Genomic DNA, 16,116 nt, shown 5'->3' with positions numbered 1-16,116 from the left:
ATATGTTTACATAATTAAAATAATTTCACTATATATATATATATATAGTGTAAGAAACCTCTTATACCTTATTCGATATGAAATATTATAAATACAAACATATGAAACAAGGTTATAAAAAAATGGCTAACATATAAAAAATGACATCAAAATATAAAATAATAAAACACATCTTGATCCTTATTTTTCTTCTTGTGGATCCTGCATTTTTGCTCATGCATTCTCACTCGATAGCAAACTCGCTTTTTATTTGAAAAAAAATTGTTTTTTTAGAAAATGACTTGAAGTCGCCACTTATTTTTGTTTTATTTTTAAAAGGAAAACAAAATAATAAAGAAAACCCTAAGTGTGACTCTTTATTTGGAAAAGATGGTCTATGAAAAACCAAATCTAGGCTCAGGAGTCAGGTTTTATTGAAAAGGTACGTCAATGATCGTAACGCCCCTCTAAGCCCCTAAAAATGGGTCTCTACTAATTAAACTAAAACAAGTGTGACAATTGATAGATTAAGCATGAATACCAAAATAATATCAATCTAGAAATAGTAAGAATGAACAAGAAAAATAGAGAGTGTACATGAGTAATGAGCTGATTGTTTCATGGAAAACAAAGGTTAGTGAACGAATACTAAATAGTTGCATGTATGTCATAAAGTCAGGCAAGTCAATACAACATATCAATCAATCAATCAACAAGAAAATCACACATGTTGAGCCCCATCAAAACCCGATTTATTTTTGCATGAATCAATTCTGTAAATTCCATCACTTGGAATTACAAAATTAAACCCATGCTTATTTCAAAACATTTTAAAAATCAAAGAAAATGTGAAAATTGCTTGCCGAAAAGAAAATGGTAGCAAAATTTTATTGAAAATCGATTTTTAGGACCTAAAACACTAAAGAAGAATGAAGAGTTGTGGGTTAAAATTATTTGAAAACAAGATTTTTGAAAATCAGTTTTTGAAGACATGCATGAAGCTATGGGTTGTGAAAATGGACCTAGGAAGGTGGCCATGCAAACCATGCAACAGGGGAATCCTAAGCTTGGGGTCTTGAGCTGGTCACTGAACCACATCATTGAACATGCAATTTCTGGTTCTATCTCACTTGGACTATTGATTGTGCTTCGGAGGCATGATAGGAAACCTCTGCTCAAGCCTGCTTTTTTTGGAAATCTCTCCCATTTTTGCATTTGGCCCATCATCACTATGCTCTGCGTAACAGGAATCTGGGTAACCACTCGGGTTTTGAGGACCTTAAGGAACATTGGAAAAAAAGGGTTCACTCTTAGGGTTGATAAATCAACTTAGAGCTGGCATATAACAGTTCTAGGATGCGGCAAAAAATGAAATCCGTAAACTCGATAGTCTTTTCCGACCTCAAGGCATGATCTATGTCTTTCTTGGTTGACGGGCAAAACTTCGGGGTGCTGCTGAATTCATAGAGAAAACAAAGAAAGGGGGGACAGAAAAGAGGGGTAAATTGCACGTTGGGAAATACTCAGCACATGCGCTGAGATGGCCATGAAGAAAGGGGTCTCATGAACATGGGAAAGGATGGTGACGGACACGCAAAGCTATGCTCAGCACATGAAGTGGTGGTCTTGGAAAAAAAACCGGTATTTGTGTGGGCCATAGCATCAAGAGTGAATGTTTTCTACTTCCTTTGTGACCTTTGGGGGAGTTCCATCATCAGAAATCACAGAGAATGCATGGGGTGACCCAAACAACCATTGGAATATCATCAATGAAGGAAGACGTTTCAACACAGTCATTAAGCTGCAAGAAGCTTCTTTTGTCATGATTGGTCTGAACTTTGCTCCATAATTTTCGAATTATTTCTTCAGAGAAAGAGCAATGGCACAAATGAAGCTGATAAAAAGAAACCCATGTGCGGATTTTGCCGAGGAGTGGTCAAGGTGACGAGTTTTGTGGGTATGTAAGATGGGGACCGGTTGACTATGGTGGATATGGTGTTGGAAATAAGTGAAAGACGATGGGTATGATGATAAGTTTGGTGAGTATACATGATGGGAAAATGGGTATGGTTATTGACTTTGGTGGGTATGAAGGATATAAAGAGATGAGGGTGGTGAGCTGGGCAGGTATGAAGGTTGGTGTAGGATATTCAATCATGGATTCGAGTAGCTGTGAGACAACGACAGGTTTATTTAGATGCCTGCATAGCTGAACAATCTTTTACTGAGCAGATGAGACCTACTCCAATGGGATTTGAGCACCCAAATCTCCTCTGGCTACTATAGCTTCATCTGACGCGCTTGAATGATCTCTTCCAAGTTCTTTAATGAGTCAATGCTCTCTATTTTTGCAATAACAATAATGTCACTATCACGAGATCTTGCAGCAATATAGCCTTTGAGATGCTTAATCCCTTCAATAGACTTGACAAATGATATTGCAATAAAATCAACATCCTCTGCAGTCCCAAAATCTATGTCCAACCAATCCTTTAAAGAAATTGTGGGGAGCATGGCATTACATTCTCGCACTAAACTCCCATCCCACCAGAACGTTAAATTAACCCTTGGTAGCAGCAGTCCAGGATCAGTACACCGACACTTAACATTTGGACCAATCTTCTCAATCACATCAAACCTCACCATTCCACCATCCACAAGGAGTTCATCACTAACTTTCACATCTTCGGCGAAACCATCATAGTTGATGTTGATAGTGCATTTTGAGAGAGGTGAATCAAAAGCTCAGACGCTAAAAATCCATATCTCACCATCCTCTGCTTTGGCCGACGGAGCACCACCAAGTTCCCCCATGTGAATCTCACTCCCCTTAGTGTCCATCATGATCGCAACAACAAAGCCCTTCTCCTCGAAGGTACAAATAGTCACTGTGAACAAAGAGTAAATAGCAAGAGGGCAAGCATAAAAACAGAGTATCAAATGAACTAAAGAAAACATTGGTCCGAGCCCCATCTCATATTGAAGTCAATAGGCTCATGTATAGGTGGGAAAAACCAGGTGGAAATGAGATCCAAGGATATGACTCAAACACACAAAGGAGAACTAAAAAATGAATTAGATCACTCTTAATCAAATTTGATATAAAGAACAAGGCATGAATTATTTACAACACAATCACAACAACACAGAGAAAATCAACTGCCATGAATAGATGGTTTAATTGGTAAAGGCACCTAAAAAGGCTCCCATTCAGCGGGACTTGCTAGGTATCAAGCTGCTTTACTTCATTCTCCTAAGCTTACATCAAAATCCCAACAAACCCATTCTCTTGCTCAGCTAATCCTCTCAAGATTTCCTCCTTATGCTCTATTTTTCTCATTCAGTTTTCTTTCTCTCACTCTTCTTCCCTTCCCTTCTAGCCAATCTTCTTCCCATTCAAGCTCTCTCCAAAAAACCTTTCTTCTCTTGCTAACCTCTCTCTCACTCCCTACCTCCACATCTCTCCTGTTCTCCCCAAGGCCCCTCAAATTTTTCTACCATCGAGCTGTTTGCAACTCTAGCAACCCAAAAAACACGCCCCCCTCCAACGGCCTCCTACAACTCTCAAATCTTCAAATTAAAACTGTTTCTGCATATTTCATCACACATGTCGTTCCCTCATTGCACCTTTAACCCACTACAGTGATTCCCCAATGGCCAATCCTGAGGCAACACATGGCCCCCTAAGAGTCTTCCACCTGACAAAATAATACCTGCAAAAATAAACCCAAACAATGGGGGTCTACACTTCTCTTTCTTGCCTATGTCATCTTCATTTGTTGTTGATGCAAATGCATGTTGTGTTTTTCTCAGTATAGATCAACACCTTACTTATTTTATATTTGCTTATAATCAACGAGCCAATTGAATCAAATCATTTTGGGACTTTGTTGGTGTTTAATGTATTGCAATGTAGGTAAAAGTTGAATGCAAAGTGTAAACCCTAAAATTTGTCATCCGTTTTTATTTTTTAACATTTCAAGCCCATGTTTATTCATAGATCTTATGTCTATTTCATTAGGGATTTTAATTTCTCTTACCTCTAGCCCGTACACTTTTATTTGTATTTTTATTATTTAATTTATTTTGTTTTTATTTTACCTGATTTACTTTATTTTTTATGAAAAGTTAGGATTGCGAAGATAAAACCCGTTCCTTTTAAAGAAAATGAGAGAGTGGTTTAATTGAGCTTTTGTTTTAAAAAAAGAAAATTAGAATTTAAGAACTTGTTTGATAACTATTTTTTATTAATTGAAATTTTATTTTAAAAAGAGGAAATTAGAATTTAAGGCTCTGTATGACAACTATTTTTCAAAACAATTATGAAAAAAAATTCTAAAAAAATAAGTAAAATAATGAAAAAATATTATCTAAAAATACTCTATTCTTCTATTATAAAAAATAAAAAATAATTTTTAGTTTTCAAACATAATTTTTTATATTTTTTATTCAGAAGACCGTTCCGTCCTAAGACGGTTTTAGGAAGGAAAATGTTGTCAGTAGATTTATTTATTTATTTATTTTTGGAAAGAAAATAAAATAAAATATTTTCAGGAAGACACCAATGACATAAAATTAAAATGAGGGCTGTCTACAAGGTCTTTCTTTTCTTGATCTTTGACATTGTCCTCCACGTTTTCACTGCCGCACTATCATGGACATCTTGATCGTTGATCTATTCTCCGACACCAACAATGGGAACGCTTCCACTATCCAATCTGCACTACTACACTCCAGCACCGCGACTACTCCATCCACAGTCTCTACTCTTGCCCAGGCCACCACCCTCTGCCGATAATCATACCCGCCGCCCACCAACACCACCAACTTCTACTACCATTATCATCATCATCCACAACCGCCACCACTACCTCTATCAACACCATCACACAACATGCCCACAACCCAGATCTTCACCATCGTCCACTCTAATCTCCAAAACCTGCCACTGTACCCCCACTACCGACCTCATCATGCATGGCCGCCACTTTCTTTCCTCATCTCCATCTCCAGCAACACCACCACAAAACCATTCATTTTCTCTCTATAACCTATGCCATCACTGTTGATACCAAGTCAACTGAGGATGGATTCCTCCCTTGGTTGTGACAACAAAAGCTTCTGCCCAACTACTGAAGACCGGACATTCTTTTTCTCTGTACAAAGGATGCTCGGACAACCTGTCCGAACACACTCTCCGAAACCTAAATCAGATACTGAAAATGGTAGGAACCCTTTGAGAGAGAATAGATGAGAAAACCCTTAGTGTTGCATACCTGAGTTTTGTTTTAATGGGGTTTTTATAGTACTCAATGGGAGAAAACACTATAGTGTTGAGTTGACGCCTTGACCTAATACTACAATGATGGTTGTGCAGTAAGTGACAGGGCAATCATTACAATTGCAAGGTGGTTGTGTCAAGTGGTGCGTCATGACATAATTTGTCGTCGTTTTAGCCTGTTGACGGTATGTGACTGGGCGTGATGGTCCATTGGTGTATACGTAAGGATGGGAAGGGTCCCATCAGTCACTCTAGTGTTAGATACTCATAGTCTCACATACCAAAAAGGATTTTGGGATGTCAGGAAGATGTGGTCCGCTTAGTGGGCCCATATGGTCCAAATAGAATACTCCGGGGGTGCCTCAAAGGTTGTTCGGGTAGTAATGGATGAGGTAATACGTGGTTCAGCAAGGGTACTGCCACGTAGCTAGAGGCGCGGGGTACACGTGCATGGGGGAAGGTAACTATAATCACTATCCACATGCCTTATCACCACCACCACTGCTCATCCATGGCCACAATCATGGTCTTCTCCATTGTAGTCATCGTTCTCTCTCACAACTGCACCCATGGCCACATTACCCACAGTCTGCCCACCACCATGCTGCTACCATATACCGCACCTTTTCCACCGCTATCCACACGGACATGATCATGCAATCATGCAAAGCCATAAATTATAAGCCATTCAAAGTTCATTAATTGCATTATTCGAAAAGAAAATAATTTTATTAGTTAATTCACTTTTTTTCCATAAAAATTCTTCCAAGATAGTTATATGCTTATTTATTTGTTCATTCATCCGCTCATTCATTGCCCATTAGTTCTTGCTTGGTTGTAAATTTATTTGTATATATTTATTTCTTCTTATATATATTTTGTTGGTATATTTGTCTTGCACACAATTTTGATGAAAATATCTATTAATTAATTCATTAATGTCAAAATTTTCTCCACTTGTTTATTAAAGGTTGTAGGTATGCAAGTTTAGAAGGATACTATAGCTTATCTCGATACCTTCTTAATAGGTGATTTGATCATCAAAGCCATTCCTAGTTCGTAGACTTGTCTTTTTCCTTGTCACTCTTAAGGTTTTTCTTTTTTCTTTTTATTTTTCTTCTAAAAAAATAATAAAATAAGTGACGACTCAAACTTTAAAACAAAAATCAAAATTTTCAAAATAAAAATGAGTTTCCTATTGAGTGAGGATACATGAGAAAAATGTGGGTCTACACAAACAAGGGTTAGAATGAACACCAATGGTTATTCAATTACAAAGTGGACAAACATGTAAGTTGTATTTTCTTTCATATTCCACTAGTGACTTGTTGTTCTACAACTAGCTTGCAACTTAGAGCAATATTTCAATTATAAAGCAACACACAAGTAAACTGTATTTTCTTTCATATTTGACTAGTCACTTATTGACCTAAGACCAATTGGTAATTTAGAGTTACTTAGATTAAAAATGACACCATTTTCTTTGAGAGATGGTAGAGTAGGCATGCTTTAAACTTGATACCAGCTAGGTAAGAACGGGATGCAATCCTCTCTTTGCATATCATTTGTGCATGTGGATTTGTGTCAAGTGGCAAGTGTACCTAGGACATCATGTAAGGGAAAGAGTACATGGTCATTCATTGATTCCTAGCACTATTTGGGTTTGCCGATAGTACAACTATGTGTTGACATTCAATTAGTGGTACTAACAAGTCGTTGTTAAGATTAAGTATTAGGATATAGTCTTTAAAAGTATGACATGATATAATATATTTGAAATTAATTATTTATTTAATGATATTTTAGTTACACTTTTGTTTATCCTCATTTCATACATTATACTTCATGAGCATTCTCGCCTAATATTTCTTGCATTGTACATGATATAGGTGCATTAGAAGTTATATAAAAGATTCAAGTCATGAGTTCCTTGCAAATAGATGACTTGTTCATAACCGATTCGTAGGTTTAAGCAACCCATTAGAGACTATAGTGCACCACCTCCTATTGGAGGTATGACTAATCTTGGCTATTAGAATAGGTTTCTCATGGTGAGTGCATTAGTGTGTGATTACACATTGGACTACAATGAATCATAACTTAAGGCTATCAAGTAGTCATGCCCTAACCAAATTGCTTCATTGTGCTATTTCTCAACCTTCAGAGAATATTGAACTTGTGTTAAAGTTAGTAGTAGCTTTGACCTACAAGTGAAATTGTAAGTTGATCATATATTCCTTATGAATTGAGCTACTGTTGATAGAAATTGGTAGCAATAGATATTCTTAATAAAGGCACCATGATATTTCATGGGATTAAGACAAAGTGTTCCATTGGATGATCCTAAAGAGGTGTGATCAGGAAAACTATGATCATAATAGTTCTTTAAGTGAAACTTGACATAAACTTTTTTAAGAGCTAAGACATGTCAATTGAATACATAATAGGAGGATTTGTAACCCAAGAGTAGTAAAAGTAGTCTTGAAAGAATAATAACTTTTACTTTATTATACTACGAACATCGGTTCATGGGGAGACTAAATGTAATGAATAACAAGTTATAAACCCGAGCACTTAGTGTCTCGTTGTTATTTATATAGGGTACTAGAGTGCAAATGATTATTTGTAATGGGATGTTGAATCAACTTTAAAATTGGATTCTAAGGGAGTTAGTACTATTATATGGATTCCAATGTTCCTCGTTTGAGTTCATCTACCTTGTTGGCATAGTTTTTTGTAGTTGGATTGACTCTAAGTTCACTTTTGTGCATAAAGGTATTTTTTTGGTAATTATACAAGATTGCATATGAGTAAATGAATAAGGTCTCCGAATTGAGTTAATTAATTAATTAATAGATCATATTGGGTTAATTAATCAATTAAAATCCGTTTTAGGTTATATTAAGTGACACAAACCCATGTGTTCAAATCACTTAAACCCATTGGGGAACCCTATAAATACCCCTTTAAGGTTAGAGTTAGGGTTCTATAGTTTTTCCATAGAATTGTCTTCCACCTCTAGAGAGAAAGAAAGTCACAACCTCCACCATTTCTTCTATTCCCACCAGAAGTGTGCCAAAATGAAGAAAGAGTGATCAAGCAGAAGATCATGGGTCTACGAGACTTTCAAATTGATTTGATTCTTCAACATTTGGAATTCAAGGTTTAGAAAATTCAAATCTAAAAGTTAATACTTTAACCTTAAAGATCAATTTTTTATTTATTTATAAAATTAGCATTATTTCTGTTGCTTAGATGTAAGATGTCAATATTAACCCTTTAAAAACATGACATGATGTAATAATAAATTAATTTCATTGTTATTTATATGAATGATTCTAGTTTTTTCTTTCATTATCTTATTTATGCATTATCCATGATGAACATTCAAATTTGCATCATTTACATTGCACATGACTTTGATGTATTAGGAGTTGTATGAAATATTCAAATCATTGATTCCTTACAAGTTGATGAGTAGTTCATTGTTAGTTCATGCACTTAGGTAATTTAATAAATGTTGTAGAGCACTACCTTTTAATTAAATGAGTGACTTATCTTGGTTATCAAGATGAAGTTTTTATGATGTGTGCACTATTATATTTGGTTACACATTGGAGAAAACTTATGGTTAATTATGATATTGACTATCAAGTAGTCATGACATCACCAAACTACTACGTTGCACGAACTCTCAACCTTAAGAGAATATTGAAATAGTGATAAGGTTTAAAGTAGTTTTGGCCTATAAGTAAGATCTTAAGGTAGTCATATAATTGTTATGGATTGAGTCAATGTTTATCAAGGCATGTAGTAACATATATTCTCAAGAAAAACACCATGATATCTTATGGGTTTGAGACAATGTATCATTTTAAGTGATTCTAAGGGCATGTGATCATAAGATTTGTGGTTGTAGTAAATCGTTTAGTAGAATTTGACATATACTTTTAGAGAGTTAAAGTATGTTAGTTGATTACATAATATGAAGATTTGATACTCAAATATGGTATAACTAATCTTGAGAGGTTGATAACATCCATTTCGTCAAATTATGGACATCAATTCATGGGGAGCTTTCATGTGGTTGATAGTAGGGAATGGACATAAGTTTTTTTTTATCACAATCTAATATCATATGATATTGGAATGCAATTAACTCTTTGTCGTGGGATGTTGACTCAACTTCAAAATTAGATTTTAAAAGAACTAGTATTTTCCTATGAGTCTCAATCATCCCTAGACTCTCTACACAAACTCTTATTCCTTGGTGACACATTATTTAAGAGATATTTGAGTTTTTTATTCATATCTATGCATAAAGGAATTTTGGTTAATACATAAGGTTGCATAAAAGCTTTTGAGTGGTATTTATGATTGAGCTAATCAATTAATTGGAGCCTAATAGATCTAATTAATTAACTAAAACTCAGTGGACTTGATTAAGTGGCTCAAGCCCGATGAGCTTAAGTCACTTAAGCTCGCAAGTAAGCCTTTAAAGACTTTTTTAAAGGTTTAAAGCTTAAGAGTTTTGCCCTCCTCTCTTTTAGAGAGATAAAATATAATGTCCATCCCTACAAATAAGATTCTACCATCCTTATGTGCCAAGATTCAAGAGAGAGCCATTGGATAAAAGATTACGAGATTTTTGAGATCTACATGATCCTTTTTACTGATTGAAATTGATATAGGAATATCTAGATCACAAACATGTTTTTTTTGTATACACATAAATCTACGCTTTATATTTGTTATAGTTTTCCACTATGTAGATTTAAAGATCCCTAGAATTGTAGTAGCATGTACTCCAACATTCCAAGGCTTGAAATGGAGTAATCCAGAGATTTCAAGAGTCACTTGACTCGTCGTAGAAAAAGGACCATGCAAGTTAGAATCCAGTTAAGGAAGAATGATGCAAGACCATGAAAGCTTTGGTCCAATTCCCTTACAATCACTTTTACTAATGCTACTAAAAAAGAACAGCTATAAGACGATAAGACCTTAGTTGGGATGCACAAGGGAGTCACCCTACGAGCACAAAATAAATAAAAAGGTGACATTCTATATTAAATGTTAAAATATGTTAAAAATCAAATTGTCACCCTGTAGACCCCCATTTTGGGAGTCATTCTGCAGTTTGCTTTTAGCCAGCTCCTAAGCACCCACGTGTCAATCCCTGATTGGCCATCATGGAATCAGAGTAGTGCTTTTGAAGGCCAATCCGGGGTTGACACGTGTCATCATGGAATCAAACAAAAATCATTTTGGCTGTTATTTGAGGGAGAAAAACCAGCTGCATGGGGAGGTCGTCTGGCCGTTGGAGGAGTGCTTTTTGGAAGGCTGCGGAGTAGTGGGGTAGGAAGGTGGTAGAAAAATCAGGAGTGAGTGGGGGGGGCAGAGCTTTGGTTTGGTTATTTTCGGTAGAGAAAAAGAGAAAGAGGGGCTCGTTTGGCGGTAGAGAGGAGAGAAGAGAGATCTACAGAGAGGGAAGTTGCTGGTTTCATCGGCATTACAGGGTGGAAGAGAGAGAAAAAGTGAGAGGAGAGTTCATCTCTTTTGGAGGAGTAGAGAGGATTTTTTCTGGGTGAGGGTGAGAACTGGGGAGAAGGTGATTTTTTTTTTCTGGTCATTTTTAGAGGGACGTTTTTCTTGCTAAGGAGTCAAGTTTTGCTGCTAGAGAGATTTTCTGAGAGTGGGGGCTGCCGAGGTGGCGGAGTTCTTGGGAAATAGGTCGTTGGAGTGAGTGTTTTATAGATATTTTGGGTGAGGTGGTGTCTGGGAGTTGCTGAGTTTGGAGGAGATCTTTTCTTGGGAGAATAGCTGAAGGAGGAGCAGAAGGAAATCGTATCGTGGATTACCAGGTAAAGCTATCTCGAGCTTGATATGTTTTCGTTTCTTGATGTTCTGCTTCATTTCCTTGTTGCTTTTCGTGCATTCGTTTGTTGTTTGTTGTGGACATCAAGGGCCACAGGTTGCTTTGGTTGAACATGGTTATTGCGCACCTAACGCTCTGTTTTGTCCCTCTTTGATACTTCATATTCTCCTCTGTAAATAAATGTATTCTTCTTCGGGTTTGACGATTGATAGTTGTATTGTGAACTTTCGGCTTGTCCCACATTTGCCTCACGCCCGTTTATCATTCATGTAATGAGGTTTTGACTAATAATTCCTGGAGTCCCTCATTTTCACTCTGTTTTCTTCTTCCTCTTTAACTTTTTCATTTTCTATGCTCCTCTGCTCATGTGGACTTCCATTTGTGAAAATACCTTGATCTGTGTATCATCTTTTGGTGGAATATTGGTTGCTCCTGACCCGTGGATGACCGTTACTTGAAATCACTGGACTGATGAGGGCATGGAAAACAACCAACCATTGTTTTCAGTCTCTAAGTTTGTTTCACTGGTGAAGATGCCCTTGACAGTGCCAAAGCGGTTAACAATCCCTATAGTTGAGGGGGAAAGATGGTCAAGGGTATATGCTGTAGCTAGTGCTTCATTGGCTCCTGTTCTTCTTGCATTTTTGTGGAATTCCTAAGACGATGTGGGTTCTCAAGGCATGAACGCCGCATATCTTGTTGGTGTAACAGTTGGTTGTAGTCTTGGCATTCTTGCATATCGTTATACTGTATCTGATCAGCCACCTCAGAGGTTCTTAATTCTGTGGGTTTTGGGAGGATTTATAATGAGTATCATCTGGTTCTACATAATTGCAAGTGAGCTTGTAGCCCTGTTGGTGGAATTCGGTGTTATTTTTGGGGTTAATCCATCTCTCCTTGGATTAACTATATTGGCACGGGGTAACTCAATGGGTAATCATGTTAGCACTCTGGACTCTAGATTCTGGGCCTGATCTTCACTGGAAACATTATCTTTGCCCTTGCTTTGACGGGTCCTCTGCGTCATGTTGACAAAGACCTCCTTGGGTGGTGATTATGTGAATGAAAAATCAAATCCGGAAGGCTAAATGGTCAGCCAAAGAAGCTTCATATAAACATGGGTTCCAATGCCAATGGATACGCAGATTATTTGCTTGGAGTTTCTGAAAAGCCTAGTGAAAAACGAGGTGTTGATTACAGCTCCTTGCATGGCCATGCATGGCACCCACCATGTCCTTCTCTCTACACCACATGCTTTTCACACTCCACCCTACCCATACCTTATTTCTCTCACCATGCATGCCCGTTCCATACCCACCATGCCCCTATACATACTTATTTTATCTCACCAGTCTCTACCACTTGTGACATCTATCTCATAGTCTTTGTCTTCATGCACACCTTCATGCTCATGCATACCCCCACCATTTCTTTTTCCATGGCTCCCATACCCATATACACGAAGCTCCAGGCACGTGGCCACCTTCTTGTCCATCACATCCATCTTCTATCTCACGCTCTCTTCATTCATCTTCATTCATTATCTTCTCTTGCACCTATTCCAAACCCACTACCATCTCTCTAAGCCTTACCACTCGTCCAACCACCCACTCCATTCACTCCTCTCTCCATCCTCTAAACCCATTGTTCTAACCTTCATACACAGTTCATCACCCCCCATACTTAACACATAACCACTCATTTTCTCTCACTACCCGTGGCCGTGCTTCACACTCATCCCATGTGCATGGCCACCTCTTTTGCCTATCATACCCGTCTCCACACCTATATTTCATACCCTCACACATACACCCATGTGGTCACATCCCATACCCGTTTCTCTCTCTACACCACCATGCACTATGTCATCACTCTCACTTACTCAATATGCCCCTTGCTGCAGCCGTTTTATCATTGAATCCACTTTCCTTCACCACTTTCCATTACCCTTTGTATCATTCTCTCATCACCCGCTTGCCTTCGATCTTGTCACGTACGTGGAGTCTCATGCGTGCATGGCTGTCTATCATACACTATCTCATCTTCCATGCTTCATCCACCAAGCCCAATGCCATCTAACCCGTTCCTCATTCATCTTCCCCAAACCCATTTATTTCATCATCCTATGAACTCATTCCCCTGACCACCATTTAAATAATTCTTCTTCATGGCATGAGAAGACCGGAAAGCTCATAAGGAAACAACCTGCTTCATATTCAGACTTCCTTTCAGATTTGACAGCCAAGTGTCAATGTATGACCACCGATGATGCTGTTGTTTGCTTCTAGTATATGCATGGATGGTGGCGGTATTTTCCCCATGTCAGATTTGTATACACATAGCTCAATGCTCGAAGCATTTGCCGGTGCGCACCAATGGATTTTTTTTAGTACGTCTGCAAGGGGATGACTCTTTCTAGGCGTCAGCGTGATCGAAGTAAACACGCATGGCTGTTTGGAAAAACGCCAGAAGCTGAAGGTATACAATGAGGTTCCGCGTTAATAATGAGGCTTTTGAACCTGGTTTTAATGAGGAACTGTGAGCTCACTTCGTTCAACTCCACTGGGTATGCTCCGAATGCGAAGTGCATAGGATATTGAGGAATTTCAGAGGAGAATTGGTAATACATGCGAGTGGTTCTTTTGTACTTGCTGTCGCGTGGGTCCTTACAGTAACTCATTTCTGTGAAGTTGCTTGCAAGAGTTTGTCGCTTGGGCAAGGAACCATGATGGGGTAAAGCTTATGGGCTTGAATGTTGCGTTCCTCTGCTGAAAGTGGTTATTGTTGTTCTCTTATGAGATCCGGAAAATCTGGAACTTTAAAGAGGATGGAACCTTATGAGCCTATGCCCACCAAGAATGTTCCATGAAGAGCGAAACTGAGGAAAGTTACATGGGATAGCTAATTCAGCCGAGAGATAAGGTGATGCTGGCTGAAATTCAGATTGTCTAAGCTATTGACTGTCGTGGTTTTGGTGCGTCTGATACGCTAGCAGGCTTCAGTACACTCCCTGGCTGCAGGTGACATGTGGTGGAGCATCAACTTTGGTGGAGGATCCTCTATGATGAGCACTTCTACAGGTGATTTCTATGCTGGGAAATTCCTATCTTACCACTGGAGGTCCATCATCTCAAAGCGGGTCCCAATATTCAATAATCTGAGCTCAAAGGGGATGTTGAGGGACGTGAACTCCAATGGAAATTCCTCTTTGACATCAATGGTTTATCTCAGCCAACAAGTTGATCACCTGCAGTTGCGTGTTCAATACTGTGGTTCAGTGGCCAGTTCATTTGCACCCCAGGCCTATTCTCTTTCCTCAAAGCACGACCTGTTTTGCATGGCCACCTTTGGCATGCAACTCAGGAGCCACGTGTCAGTTTCCTTTTCTCCAATTCTCTTTGAATTTGAAAAAGATTTTCCCAAACTTCATTTTGTAAATAATTTCCTAAATTCCGGTTTTTAAATAACTTCAAGTCTCCAAAGCTTTCATCCTTAGAATTTTTGGATACCGAAATCCCATTTTCAATAAAATTTGGTTGCCATTTTCCTTCCGGCAAGCCACTTTTGCATTTTCTTTGTTTTTAAAATGTTTTTTTTAAATAAGTAAGAATTAAATTCCGTAATTCCAAGTGATGGAATTTATGGAATTGATTCATGCAAAATAAACGGGCTTTGGTGGGGGCCCCACATCAAAATTCTGAAAATGAATTTGAGTGAATTGAAGTGTGACATTTGATGGCTTATTACTTGGTTTAGTGACACATGTGCTATATTTTAATATTCATTGCGCACTAACTCTATTTCATTGATAGCGCATGGGTGACTGGAGGTCCAGGTATGCACTCATTCTCGTTCTGATCATTCTATTTGCATATTCTGATCACCCTATTGTGCATGATCGATTTAAGTGTTCATTGATTTTCTTATTGATTGCCACGTTAGCTTCATCTCATTAGTAGAGATCCGACTTTAGGGACTTAGAGGGGTGCTACGGTCTTTATCGTACCTTCCCGATAAGTAACCTGACCCCCGAACCCGATCCGGTTTTTCGTAGATCACCTTTTCCAAAATAAGGAGTCATACTTAGGGTTTTTCTTTATTATTTTGTTTACCCTTTAAAAATAAAACAAAAATAAGTGGCGACTCCAAGTCATTTTTGAATAAATAAAATTCAATATTTTCAAATAAAAATCGAGTTTCACCATCGAGTGGGAAACGCGTTCGAGTGCCCGAAATGCGGGGTCCACACAACCCTCATCTCGATAAGATAATAAAAATGTTGGTATGACTAGTATTTTTATATTCAAAAATATAATAAGAGTAAAAATACAAACATGTATTGTGTAATTTACCCATTAAATTAAGATCGAGCCGATAAGAATAATTCATTTACCTATTTATTATTCAAAAAGGATTATGATACTTGGTATGATTATAACTCATCTAATTTATACAATATTTTAAATTTACATAACTTAAACATTAACTTCTTTTTAAATGATTTATTAAAAATTAACCAAATTAAAATAGTTTATTAATAAGAGTCTTATTTAAAAAAAAAAAATTAAAATTTACTACTGTTGGAATAAGTGACCATCTTCAAGTTGAGCGATAAATATGACAAGATAGTATTACATTCAAATGATCACTTGTATATAATTCAAGTCATAATCATATTAACACAACATTAATTACATAATATATTAAATGAGATAAAAAAATAATATAAGATTGAAGTTTTTCGCTCAAACACAAAGAATTTAATATAAAAATAGAACACGGTATCATAAATTACTCGACTTAGCAATAAACAAATTAAGTTTCAGTGTGATTAAATTATTTTTATATGTTTTTTTAAATTTATTTATTTTATATAAAAATTGAATAATTTAAAAATATATAATTTTAAAACTAATTTTAATTAAGTTTTATTTTATTTCATATCTTTTCATGATAAATCAAATCTAAGAAAATAATATTG

General features: G+C 37.1%; 1 protein-coding gene across 1 annotated transcript; it reads right to left on the bottom strand.

The window, feature by feature from the left end:
* Nucleotides 1-2,259: 2,259 nt before the first annotated feature.
* On the bottom strand, nucleotides 2,260-12,639 carry LOC132254114 (pyruvate kinase isozyme A, chloroplastic-like). The gene is made up of 3 exons (XM_059738804.1): nucleotides 12,537-12,639; nucleotides 2,751-2,867; nucleotides 2,260-2,663 (listed from the first exon to the last, which is right to left on the bottom strand). Exons 1-3 carry the CDS (start codon nucleotides 12,637-12,639, stop codon nucleotides 2,260-2,262), a joined length of 624 nt encoding a protein of 207 aa, XP_059594787.1.
* Nucleotides 12,640-16,116: the final 3,477 nt, after the last annotated feature.

The sequence above is a fragment of the Vitis vinifera genome, chromosome 7 (genome assembly GCF_030704535.1).
Source record: "Vitis vinifera cultivar Pinot Noir 40024 chromosome 7, ASM3070453v1".
In the NCBI taxonomy this organism is placed as follows: domain Eukaryota; kingdom Viridiplantae; phylum Streptophyta; class Magnoliopsida; order Vitales; family Vitaceae; genus Vitis; species Vitis vinifera.
The sequence above is the reverse complement of the archived record's forward strand: the minus strand, read 5'-3'. Positions and strand labels throughout refer to the sequence as shown.

What these genes read in the sequence shown, in the direction of transcription:
- LOC132254114 (XM_059738804.1), bottom strand. Translation starts at nt 12,639, where the DNA reads ATGGATGTGATGGACAAGAAGGTGGCCACGTGCCTGGAGCTTCGTGTA. An exon ending in GGGTATGCATGAGCATGAAG is followed by an intron (nt 2,868 to 12,536) that starts GTGTGCATGAAG and finishes CTTTGTTCACAG; the next exon opens with TGACTATTTGTACCTTCGAG. An exon ending in GTCGGCCAAAGCAGAGGATG is followed by an intron (nt 2,664 to 2,750) that starts GTGAGATATGGA and finishes GTTTCGCCGAAG; the next exon opens with ATGTGAAAGTTAGTGATGAA.